The sequence below is a fragment of the Sciurus carolinensis genome, chromosome 14 (assembly GCF_902686445.1).
Source record: "Sciurus carolinensis chromosome 14, mSciCar1.2, whole genome shotgun sequence".
NCBI lineage: Eukaryota > Metazoa > Chordata > Mammalia > Rodentia > Sciuridae > Sciurus > Sciurus carolinensis.
The window spans coordinates 73,219,118-73,232,618 of record NC_062226.1 but is presented as its reverse complement, the minus strand read 5'-3'; the positions used below and the strand labels follow the sequence as shown (position 1 = coordinate 73,232,618).

At 36.8% G+C, this 13,501-nt stretch overlaps 1 protein-coding gene across 3 annotated transcripts in view; it reads right to left on the bottom strand.

The window, feature by feature from the left end:
- Window positions 1–13,501, bottom strand: part of Gda (guanine deaminase) — a 169,144-nt gene that overhangs the window by 76,423 nt on the left and 79,220 nt on the right. For all 3 annotated transcript variants that reach the window (XR_007104842.1, XM_047523653.1, XM_047523654.1), the window contains exons 7-10: window positions 12,140–12,247; window positions 9,926–10,033; window positions 8,081–8,178; window positions 4,905–4,972 (exon numbers count right to left, since the gene is read on the bottom strand). Coding sequence is in view for 2 of the 3 variants with exons in the window: in XM_047523653.1 (XP_047379609.1) it covers window positions 4,905–4,972; window positions 8,081–8,178; window positions 9,926–10,033; window positions 12,140–12,247 (382 nt within the window). In the remaining variant the exon portion in view is untranslated. The remainder of the gene's footprint in view (window positions 1–4,904; window positions 4,973–8,080; window positions 8,179–9,925; window positions 10,034–12,139; window positions 12,248–13,501) is intronic.

Genomic DNA, 13,501 nt, shown 5'->3' with positions numbered 1-13,501 from the left:
TGTGGTATACTTTCAAATTTTTCCTTCAGATTACTGTTTTTGGGTTATTTGCTATGTTTGCTTTGACTTCTGTATATCCTTCATATTTTAGACAGCAGGCATTCTCCTACATAATTCTGTAAGTGGTTATCTTTAATATAGGTTGAGCATTCCTAATCCAAAAATCTAAAATTTCAAACACTCCAAAGCGTGACAACACCACAATGGAAAATGCCACACCTGACCTCATGTGATGAGCTGCTGTCCAAATGCAGGCGCACTAAAAATAGTGTCTAAAATTATGTTCAGTCTATGTATGTCAATTGTGTATGAAACACAAGTAGATTTTGTGTTTAGACTTGGGTCCCTTATCCAAGGTATTTCGTTACGTAGATGCAATATTCCCAAACTTAAAAAAAAATCTGAAACCCAAAACACTTCTGTGCTCAAACATTTTGGATAAGGGATACTCAGTCTGCATTTTTATATTGCAAAGTCAAAAACAAAATATGATATGCAACTCCTTTTTTTCTGAGACAAGAAGTTTTACACACTTTTAATTTTACTCCCACTTGCCAAGTACATCTTACACATAAGCTTCAATTTGGGTTTTGTTAACACAATCAGAAGATGGAAGAATTTTTAGTACTTGGAAATTTCTTTCTTGCAGAGCATATATTATTTAAAAATTTTATAACACAATGAGACATACAAATAATATAAAGAAAATGTAAAACCAAAACTGAAGGATCTGACTCTCAGTTTCAAAAATAAGTATGTATTCAGGACCCAAGAGCCTTTTTCTGATTCATGTTGCCATTCTGATAATTTTTTTAATATTCATTTCTTTTAACATTGTAATTGAGATAAATTTTTGACTTTTGCTTTTATTTTTTAAAATAATTTCCATATTTTAATCTTATTTTTTTTTTAACTGATAACAGCTTTCTTTTACATCTTATTGTTCCATTTCTTTCCTACATAATAGCTCTTCATTCTGGCCCACCAATAAATAAATGATGAAGATTTTCTAGTAATTTTTTTCAAGGGGTTCATAGGGAGAATATTTTCCAAGGCTTTATCCAGCTGGGAATTTTGTTGCTTTCACATATGAAAGGAGAATTTGCCAGATGTAATATTTTTGACTAATGACTACTTCTCCCTCAAACTCTTTTTTGACTTTGGTATTGTGGGTGCCAAAAACATTTGAATGAAAACTGTTTTAATTGTTTTGTTGACAACTGAATTTTTCCCCCTACATCAATGTTTCCATAATATTTTTGTTTTCTTTGTAATTAAAATATTTTGCAACAACATGCTCAAATATAATTTAGCATAAAATGGGGCAAGCACTTACAACACAGTTCCTTCGTAAGCTCAAATAAAGAAAAATTATCCTTCAAGCTCCATTATTTTTTCCATTGGTTCCAGGGCCTCCATCAGGAAGCCCCACATGTTGGCACTGTGCCTTCTGTCCTCCTCTTGGATCATCGTCTGACACCCTCTTCTGATCTTTGTTCAATTTTTTCCTCCACATCACTGATTTCGTTTTCTGCAACAACAATTCTGTTTCTCATATCCTCCTACGTGACTGGTTTGTCCTTGCTTTAATTGAGATGTAATTAAGATATTACAAAATGCATAGAACTTGGATATCCAGTTCAATGAATATTAACAGTTATACATAGCTTTAACTACCTTTCAAAAACCCAAGGGCTGGGAATATAGCTCAACTGGTAGAGTGCTTGCCTCACATGCACAAGGCCCTAGGTTCAATCCCCAGCACCAAAAAAAAAAAAAAAGAAAAAGAAACAAAAAACAACTAGATATCAATCATTTCCACCACTCCAGCAAATTCTCTATGGTCTTTTCCAGTTAATTCTCATAAAATCACCTCCAATCCTTGGGACCACTTCCTGATTTCTATGAACACAGGTTAGTTCTGTTGGTCCCTGGATTTCATACATAGGGAATTGTTCAGCATGTGCTTGTTTTATGTGTTTTTTTTTTCCCACTTAAAATATTTTTGAGACGTATTTATGTTTTTCATGTATCAGTAGTTTGTTTTTTGACTTCTGAATAATATTCCATTATGTGAATATACCACAATTTGCTTATCTAAGCTTGACAGTTGCTTGGATTGTTTCCAGGTGGGAGCTTTTGTGAATACAGCAGGCATCAACATTCTTGTACAACTCTTTTTTGCAAACATATTTGTTCATTTATCCAGGGTAAACATCCAAGAGTGAAATTGCTGGGTTATATGTAGGTGTATATTTAACTTTATCAGAAACTGCAAAACACTTCTTCAGTGTGATTGTGCCATTTGCCATCTCTCCAGTCAGTTTTCTTTTTCCACTTTAAAAACTTGTATTTTCACCACCATTTGCAGTCTTTTCATAGTGCAATGTCTTTTTATATCCTAAGGATGATGGAAATTTTAGAAATTTTCTTCTGGATCAGGTAGTAGATCATTATTAGATGTTTGCTCTCACTCCTAAACTTCTTCTCTTGTTTTGCAATGTTTTTTGATAGGCTGCCTGCAGGCTTTTAATACTTGAGCAAGTCAAGATTTGCCCATATTTGTTAAAGACACAGTGCAAGAACTACTCTTGGGCTTCCTCTCTATTCACGGTATGAGGTTAAATATCTTCTAAAGTCTATAAATAAAGGGCAAACTGAAAACATAAACATCATGTCTAGGAAATAGTGGATCCCTCCCTAGGTGGCTATGGCAATAGACTGTAAAAATGAAACTGCATTCTCCAGCTAATAAGCTAATATAGCGCATTTAAGCAAACATCTGGTCAATATATTTGCTTTTTCCTTCTTTTTAAGCCAAAATCTTGATGGACCAGTGCTTCGTGCCAGACACTGTGCCAACCACTTTGCATGCGTTTGTTTTTCATTTAATTCTCAAAACAAGTTTATAAAATAGGTATTGTTATCATTGTTATTGTTGCTGTTGTAAACCAGGTATTTTGCTGAAGGTCTTAAAACCAATAGGTGACAGCTAGAATGTCCCCTACGCTTTTTTGGCCATAGTGATATAATCCCGTAAAGAACTGGAGAAATTGCATGGTGAATTTAAATCATAGGAATTTTCCTAGAAAATTTGAAAGCAATACCTACCCAATTTTTTATGTCTGCTAAATTTTTCATATTAACTGACTGTAGTATGTAGCAAACTCTTGGCCATTTTTTTCTTAACCTTTAAAACTTTCCTGTGAAAGTAAAATAACTAGTTTGTCTCCTTTAACAGTAGTGATGATATCCCAATGTTATCCCAATCTTAATAATGGAAGGCTAACATCAGTAATAATATCCCCATGTTATCCCAATCTTAATAATTTAAGGCTTAAATTAGAATTTTTAAAATCCTAATTACTTTGGTTCTATGTAAAACTGGGAAAAACCTCTAATCAAATCTCTTTTTAAAATAGTAATAAATATATATTATTGTGTATTTTCCAATTAATTGCTTGATGTAAAATATCTCATTGCGACAAACTAAAACTTAAGTTGTTGCAGAGAATGGTGAAAACTATTAATTTCAATATGCATGCAGTCTCATGTTCTTAATGAGGAATACAGGAATACAAAAGCATCAAGAACAGAAAAGAAAGACAAGCACCACATAAACTCACTCATAATGTGGAATCTAAAAAAAAAAAGGTTGACCCAAGAGAAGCTGAGGGTAGAATGATTGGTACCAGAAGCTGGGAGGGAGAAGTAGAAATCGATTGGTGAATAGGTACAAAGTCACTGTTAGGAGAAATAAGTTTTGGTGGGCTGTTGCACAGTAGGATGAATAGAGATAATGACGATGCACTATGTATTTCCAAAAAGCTGAAAGAAAGGATTTTGAATATCTTCACCACAAAGAAATGATAAATGTTTCAGAAAACAGATCTGCTTATCCTAATTTATATACCATACAATATATCCATGGGTAGATATCACAGCGCACCCTATTAATATGTACAGTTTAATGTGTCAATTTAAAAAGTTTTTTTAAAAAAAATGAAAAATCAGTTCTTATGGCCAATTCTGTTCTCCTTTTAAAAATTTTAAGTTCATTCACACACAGTAATAAAACAAGGCTCATGGAGGATGCCTAAACATTTGGGCTGACTCTCATTTTCTAAGTGAACAGTACTGCACATGCTCAGGAAAAACAATTAAAATGCACTATAAAGAAAGAGTACATTGCTACCCCAGCTACCACCTAGAATGTCCTTCAGCCGGGTGAACATCAGAACACCTGTGGGAAACCAGGAGTCCCATTTTGGCCAAACACTGGTTAAAAGCAAAGCTGGTTCTTATCATGTCTCAGAGTTCTCAAAGTTGGCAGAGAGAGAATTTGACCTTGCTCACTATAGCTAGGTCAAATACATTTTCTTATGAGACAGTCTTTGTGAGGACAAAGTTATTGAAAACAAAAAGCACACAAATCCAAACCTTATTAAAACCTAGCTAGAAGAACAACAACAACAAAAAAAAAAAAGGGTGTGGGGGTGAATCAAGAAGGTTTTTAAAAAAATCTGTAAAACACTTTAGAAACAATGGTCCTTAATAGCTTAATCTCTAAACCACAAACAGGGATAATGGCTTTCAGGGTTTAGTGTCATGAAGTCTCCCTTCACAGACAAGTTCATATTACTTCTTTTTTTTTTTTAATTGTAAACAAATGGGATACATGTTGTTTCTCTGTACATGGAGTCAAGGCATACCATTTGTGTAATCATAAATTTACATAGGGTATCGTATTACTTCTGACCTCACTATTCAGTAAGATACTTAGTAAGACATCACAACCAGGCAATCAAACTCATGTTTCTTAAATGCAGAACTGTTAGTCACAAATTAGTGGCATCAAAAAGTTATTTGCTGAATGACCAATGCCACCAGCTCCACCTACTGACCTGTCCCCAGCCCTATCTTCACTTCATGTTTCAGGACTTCAAGCACATTGAGAAAGCCACTGCTGAGCCTGTGGAGAGAGAAGATGTCAGAGGAGATCCATGCAATTCTAACAATGGGAGGTCACCTAATAATGATGACAGTGATATCGCTGAAAAAAAAAATGTCGTTTCCCACCCTATCAGCTCTCATGCTGACACAAACACTTAGTCAAATCAGGCCATCCAAGTCCTGGAGTACAAAGCATCATAAAGAGCTTAACTCCTGGGCTGAGGTTAATCTCAGGAAGATACAAAGCATCAAGAGCCAAAAGGGAAATTGGAGAATCACTTATATGAAAAGAATAAATGAAGAAGTTAAACCTTGCAATTAGTCAAAAGTCTTATCGGTTTTAAATTTTGGGGGGAACAATGACTGCTGGGGATTGAACCTAGTGGCACTTTACCACCAAGCTACTCCCCCAGTCCTTTTTAGTTTTTATTTTGAGAGAGGGTCTCACTAAATTGCCAAGGGTGGCCTCAAACTTGCCATCTTCCTACCTCAGTCTCCCAGCTACCCAGAATTAAAGGTGTGCACCCCACAACTGGTTCTTAAGTATTTTTTAACCAACACACTCTTCTATATTAGGAAATAGAAATTATAAAGCATTGCCCTTCCTCTACTGCCAGAACAAGTTGTAACCCTGAATAAGTGGTGATTTGTGTTAGGGCTCAGAAAACAATACCCCAAAGGATGTTTCTTAGCACCTTAGAAGCAACCTCAAAACTCATAGACTTCCTCTAACCTATTCCTGTCCTCCTGATCCCTTTCTTCTTCACAAGACAAGCCGTAGAAACTAGAATTTCTCAGGCCTGGGGGTGTAGATCAGCGGTAAAGCATGTGTTTAGCATGCCAGGCCTTCATTGGATCCCCAGCACCAAAACAGAAACTAAAATTCCTATTTCCAAAACTGAATCAGAAACTAGAACACCCTTTCCTCAAAACAAACCATAACACCTAGAAATATTTCTTTCCCTGCTTTTCTCTTTTAGAACTGGCCATGGAGAAATTCTCTGGCCTACCTTGTTTGGTAGAAGGCCATAAGACCCTCACTTCAGAAAGGATCCTTCCCTATACCTGGGAGGAAAAAAATACTACACAGAGAGGCCAAGAAGAATCTGCCCATCAGGGCTCACTGGGTTTCCCACTCAGTCTCTCAGCATTAGCTCAAATCCTTTTAGTTCAATTATGTTTCTACATGCCTGTCCATGCTTCATCAAATCAAGCATAAAAACAGGTTGGCAGTGCTGGGGATCAAACCCAGGGCCTTGTACTTGCAAGGCAAGCACTCCACCAACTGAGCTATCTTCCCAGCCTTTGATTTTTTTATTCTAAAAGCCTCCATACATGTAAAAATTTGGTTAAGGAAATTTGTTAAGCTTGTCTCCCTTTTGTTTTAGAGGGTCAGATATGACCCTTGTGATGGGTGAGAAAAGGTGTCACCCCATTACTCCCCGGCACTCGCAAGATAAATGACAGGCGGTTACAACTAGAAAAGAGATACAGATTGGTGAATCCGGGTCTGAGATTTCAAATGCTGCCTGTGAGGATGCAGCAACTAAGAGAGAGAGTTCCTGGGCTGAATTCTGGACCTCATGACTTTGAGCTTAATATATTGTGCTGTCTGTATAAAAAGACAAACGAAAGCCCATCCTTAGAAGTCTAAGAAGATGGGCTAGGGAGATAGCTCAGTCGGTAGAGTGCTTGCCTTGTATGCACAAGGCCCTGGGTTCGATCTCCAGCATGGCAAAAAAAAATAAGATGCAAAGGTCAAATTAGTCTGCTCAAAAATGCACACACCTGTGATTTCCAAAACCCCATCAAACATATAATGAGCCTCTCAAAGTTGTTGAAGAGCAGCATTTAAGCAAAAATGTGTCCTTAAGAAATTTAACTTCGAATCCCAATTTTCAAATCCGGATCCTGTTTTAATCAGAGGATGTTGTGCAGTGCATTCAAGGGATGGCATTTCTTCTCATATGGGGTCACTAGACCATAATTAAGGTCACAGTGGCAAGATTCCCTATCATGTGACTATATCTGAAGACTTGGAGCTTCGTGAGCCCCTCAAGACACTCTAGAAAAATGTCCTGTGGCTCTAAGTCCCCCTCACATACTGCCACTGACACACACCTGCGCCATTTGCGAAGTCCCTAGGCTTCCAACTGCCAACACCTCCAAGTCCCTTGCCAAGGGACTTCTACGACTAAAGTCCTCTCTGTCCTTGTTTGGGGAAGGTCAGAAATGATAGGGAATTAATGCTCCTTCACCCCCATCAGCAGCCCCCTACCAACCACTATTGTTTGTACACTCACTCCCTGAGATTTCTCCAATAATTAAACTTCAGGAGCCCACAGTGGTAACTCGCTTGATGATATAGATTCCTTACAGACTTCCTTCCTGTCTTACTTTTCTAATGGTACTCTCTAAGATCACCTCTTAAATAAATTACTTGTGCAAGCATGGGTTTTTACCCTAGTATTCATGTACACCCATCATGGAATCTATGAATTTACTGAAAATGGATGCAACATTTTTATGTTTATGGGTTTTATTTTTTTCCTGGAGAGAAAAGCCAGCAGTCATCTGATGCACTAATGAATTCATAACCTTTCAAAAGGTTAAGAACATGTTACAAAAAAAAAAGATTTTATATTCTGGGGAATTACAATAGCAAAAGTTCCCTCCTGGGCTGCCCTGTGAAAACCGGCATCCTGTCAGATCCAGCATACTGTGGAGCATTGTCTTCTACTAGCCCTGCACTTCCTTCTAACTCCAGAGCTCCAAAAAGTGTCAGGTCTGCCTTCCTGGGACACTTGTACATGTGCATTCTTTCACATCTTGAATGCTGTTGGTTTTAAACTATTTCTGTTGTATTTCCCATTGTTCTTTTTTAATGCACATTGTAGGAGATGTGGTGTTTTCAAAGGCATACTCTACAAAAAAAAATTCCTCTTTTAAATATTCTTTTTTCCTTTACCACAGTATGGGTAAATGTCCATTTATCTACTTCCTGTCCCAATAAACATAACTAGAACACAGATCCTGGAGGAATGAATGACTGAGAGAACAATGGCCTCTGGCTGCCTAAATGCAACATGCACATTTATAATCTTGCAAGCAATTATTGCCTACTTACGATAAATTAGAATTGGGGCAGTGTGAGATGGATGCTCCCCGTTCGTTGAAGATGTTAAGCTCTTCTGCAGAAAGGTAGCAGCCATGCGCCATCACTGTCTGGAGAGAAGATGTTCTACATGTAGTTTATCACCCAAAAATGCTTACATCAGTACTCACTCAAAACAAGATAATATAGGGAGAGACAGAAACTATGACTGGCTATTATCATCTTTACAAGAACAATTATGATTCTTTGTACAAAATTCCTGGATATAAATCTTAGACTTCAGGAAAGGCCTGTAAAACATTGTACTACAAAGCTCTCAGCAAATTCATGAATTTCACTTGTGTTTCTTTTGGTTGATCCATAAAATGATAAGGGTTGGTCCAGATGACCTACAGCATCAAGTATCCAACCAGTTTGAAGAATTATGATTTTATTATTTCTACCCTAGAAAATTGTCAAGCTGCTTTCTTTTCTAAGTTTATGTGGTGAGCTACCTGTAGAGCTATGTTCACCAGAACTATGTTCCTATGTTCACCAGAACTTTCTAGAAGGAAGCTTTCCCTCATCAGCACCTGGAAGCTATCAAAGTTACCCAGCAAAAAATTGTTCTTTATTTCTTCTCTCAGTTTTAATACAGGCAACTGTGATCTTGATACCATCAAATAAACTTTAACTCACCAATTTTTACATTTTCATAAAAATTAGGGAATGTACTATCTAATAAGCATTAATCCAGAAGGCAAAATTGGTCCAAGAAAGCAGGAATGGAATACATATGAAATCGCATTAAATTTTCAGTCTTGGTAATATTTGTGGGTTTTCTTGAAAGAGATTTTACTCGAGATTTTTTTTTCTCAGTATAAAACCTATATCTAAATAGCTTTCTCCTTTGGGAGGTATGGTTCAGTGACCACAGAATTATAATCTAAATAAAATTTCTCAACCTCTGTACAAATAAAATTAATATGCAAAGTGAAGGTTAATTTATTAATTATATGGAAATATATGTAAAGACAGATGAAAATTATGATGTAGCATTTACATGATTTATGCAGAGTATTAACCTTTTAAATCAGTTACGTGCACATCTCCATTAACATAGTAACTAAGAAATTATTTGCTGCAGTAAACTCCACATGCAGTTTGTATATTTCATTGAAGGTCAAGGCCAAAGGGTATATTAGTGTAATGAGGTCGCTAGTCACTCATATTAATTAATTATAAAATCATAATTAATTATAAAAGTAATACACACTCATTTTTATTTTCAAATCTCAGAACTTTAAAAAAAAAAAAAGTGAAAAGCTCTGCTTTCTCCCTCAGGAAGAAGCATTTTCAACATTCAGTGTGTGTCTTCCAGCCAGTTTTTTCCAGGTGAGAATGTGCTACTCAATACACACAAAGGCATCAAACTAGATTGCACATTCTTCCTTAGAAGCCTGTACACTTCATTCTTTGTGATTGTTGAAGAAAATTCTAATTATGTATGTTCTATAATGTAACCAATGCCCTACTGATAGCCCCTTTTAAATTTTCATATGTAATTTAATATCCTTATTCATATTCCTTATACAAAGGATCCTTAGGAATGTGTCTGCTGACTTAAAGAAAGGCACATTTACATGCTAATGGCTCTGTTGAAGTGTTCTTGGACCAAATGATAATCCCACCCTCAAATGAAGCCTTTAGATTTATTGACTGAGAGGAGAGTTCTGGTCAATGTAAGTTACACACAGATACACACACACACACACACACACACACACACATGCACACACACACATACACACACTGGGTTTCATTCCAGTTTGGTAAATGCCTGCATTAACCTAGATTACACCATGATATAGAATTTACCTTATTTGTCAGAAGATTGTTTCTATCATAAACATCTGTGTAGTTTTTATAATTGGGATATAAGTTTTTCACAGCTTCAACTTCATCACGATTTTCACTTATATGGCTCTAAAAGAAAAGAAATAATATTTTCATTTATTTCTGAAAAATAATACAAGTTATATTTCCTGCCTCAAAATGTTGTGACTGGTTTCTATCTGCCGTGTAAGGAACCATATCAATGGACAACAAAGGCTGTGCATGGGTTTTACTTAAACCAATTATATGCATCATTACACCAATATGTGTGACAAATGGAATAGTATGAACATGGTGTGTGTGTATGTGTATGTGTGCGTGTGTGTGTGTGTGTGTGCACGCGCGAATGAGCATGCATGTGTCATCTCAAGGCAAATTTTTCCAACCAATCCTTTTCAAATTCCTAACTATAGCAAGAAAAAATAAAAAGCTCTTTAAGAGAGTCAAGAGCCTTGCTGCTTGTGGTAACCTTTCTCTTCCAGTGTTGACTTTTAAGCATGAGTTCAACAGCATAGTTCACTCATAAGAAAATTGAGACCTGAGTTTTATCCCAACTTTTGACCCTGATTGCGTGTCTTAGGGCAAGTCAGTTCTTTTCTTTGCGTCTCCATTTTCTCATCTCTCAAGTAAAAAGTTTTCACTGGATGAATGATTTTTCCAAATTCTTTAAGCTGAAAATGTTTTAGTCATGTTTCATGTTTGACAATGCACAGAAATCCACTATGTGGAAGGCATAAACAGGTTCAGAATGAAGCAGCACTGGGACTCCGGGACCCTATCTCCAATCTGTCTCCTTTGTTGGTTTTCTGAATGAGTTCTGCAGCAGAAAACAGTTTGGAAATAACTGAGCTGGACAATCCTGCAATCATTGAGAAAGAGTCCATAAAAATCCAAAGCAAGCAAAACAAGTGAGTCTGGGACTCCCACACTGATCTTTCTCCTGGGTATCATAAAATCTGAGAGGACATAAGTTTTTTAAGATGCTACACTATAGAGTAACCACCCCAGTCCCAAGTCTAAAACAACAATTATATCACACCAATTGGTGATAAGTATTATTTTGGGAAATAATTCACATGCAAATGTAATGTCATTTCTCTTTCTCTCTAAGATAGAATATATGTAGCCAGATAATAAAAAAAAATGATGTTCTAAAATAGCTCTTCCACTTAGACAGTGAGATCTATTCCTGATCTTGAGGATATACTTTTAAATAAAATACAGTGACACAGGAAGAGAAGAAAGGACAACTAGATGATACAGGTCATTTTGGAAAATGTGAGTTTTTCTCATTTAATTTTTTTCATATATTTTAAAATGTCATTAGTGTTTTATTCTTTGAGAAATAGGTATTCTGTTTCCAAAGTAGAAACATCATCTAAGTTTTTAATTTTATGTCCAGGAGAATACTGTGTGAGATTGAACCCAAAACTCAATTATTATAGATCATAAATAATAATAGTATTAATAATGGGAAAGATAAGAATAGTTAATGGGACTTAAGAAGATAGACCATTTAAAAAAAATCTACAAAATAACAAAGAATTAATGTATTGCCTTTGCCCCGACTTTCCCTTTCCTATAAGATAGCCAATTCTTAAGAGGAGAAATTTTAGTGCAGTGTATAATTAAGCCTGAGTGGGGGAGGGGAAGCTCCCAATTTTAACCCATCTGCAAGGTTTTAAAAGTGTTATTCCTAAATTGCAACAACTTAATGACAAAGTAAGATATACTTTTTTTTTGTTCCTGATTTTAAATTAAGAAACTAAGAACAAAAGGGTTTTTAAATGCACTTTGTGAAGTGAAAATTAGGTTCTTTTTGGTTTTCAAATAATTTGGTTCCTCCATGAATAAAGGTATGGAACATTGAGATAGTATCAAATAAAAGAGAAGTTGGAAATAAATGTATTAAAAGTGTTCTACAGAAAATAAATAAACAGGCTGTCATTGATCTTGTTTATCAAGATGTATCTGCCTCTTGAAGACTGATGGGAGAACATTGAGGATAAAAGGAACTTCAGGTTTCTTACCTGCAAGATTAAAGAACTGGATTAGGTGACATCCTGTAAGGGCACTTCCCGCCCTGTTGTGACTTAACTCTAGGACATCTCAGTAGAAGAAGTGGAAATTATGACTTAGAGTACTGAGGAACCTTACTGGTGAGGACAGAGGCACAAACAGAAGAAAAACACCTACCTGAATGTGCACATCATGGGTCTTAGCGATGTTGCCAAGTTCACCCATCAAAGTCTCAGAGCAGGAAAGGGAAAACCGCGGTGTCACTATGGGCTTTACTCTAGGATACTGAAAATAATCAAGAACAATTGATAAGGAAAATATGGATATCATAAACATGTAGCATATCTGAAAAATGCATATTGGATAGCAAGGTGACTTTACTTCTTCATTTTTGAGGACAGACCCTGATTCTAAAAGTTGGGTGGAAGTGCTGGGTTTCATGGAAACATCTCACCACTGAGACTAGAGTATATTCTTCAGTACCAAGTTCAGCAGAAGAGGATTCTTCTCCCCTCCCGTCCCCTCCCTGTCCCTCTCTTCTCTCCTCATATTAAAGTGCAGATGAAGCCTAGAGTGAACGATCTTTACGAAGAGCAGCGGAGGCAGAAAGAAGTTTTCAAAGGGAGAGTACTGAGAGCTTGCAAATGTGCTGGGGGGCTATTCCCCTTTCTACATCTTGAGTGTGCTGGCTCCAACCTCCCTGAGAACTATTCTGATGCAAAATCAGCTCTGATGCCACTCAAGGAGAGTGGCTGAGCATGAGAGAAGCACTCAGGGTGGCAGGGATAAGGATCTACAACGTTCCACCTAAGCCTCCCAAGGTTAAATTGGAAGAAACTCTAAGGAGTTCTGTTTTCCAATCAGAACATAAAAGATTATAAGGGAAGGGTCAGTCTTGCCAGTCTAAGAAATTATCCCCTGGAGCCATGAACCAACCTGCTGGGGTAGAGGCAGGTAATAACATGATCTGCCTAGATTCACCAAGGCCAGGGCACTGCAAACGGGGTGCCTTGCTGACTGGTGACACATACAGAGAACAAGGCAGCCGTGGCCAGGGCACTGGGACTGGACAACGCTTGCATTTTAGATCAAACCAGGGTGTGAAAGTGATCAGAAGTAATGGTGAGGTAACCACCAAACAGTCCCATAGCTTCCAGGTTCTACCCCTCTGCCCACATCATGAAATCCTCTCTCCCATTTCCAGATACCAGTCCTGTGAAAGTAAAAAGTTCCAGAGGAGGAGGAAAACCACCAAGAATAGGAAAGTTGACTTGCAATGGTGACTCTCAACTGGGCAGTGACTCAGATTTTCACAACTTAGATCCACTAAAAACTTAGTGGATGCAGGATCAAATTCACCCATCTTACTAAATGTAGTTTTCCTGTTGCATGTAGGCAAGGGGTTTTGCAGTCAAGAAAAGTACATGCAATTATAGGAATAAAGCAAACTTTGCAATTTGCATATATTAGAGTAGTAATTAATCAAACACAATAAAATAAGTTAACAGTTTCTGGTCTCAAAATCAGGTTTTAAACAAA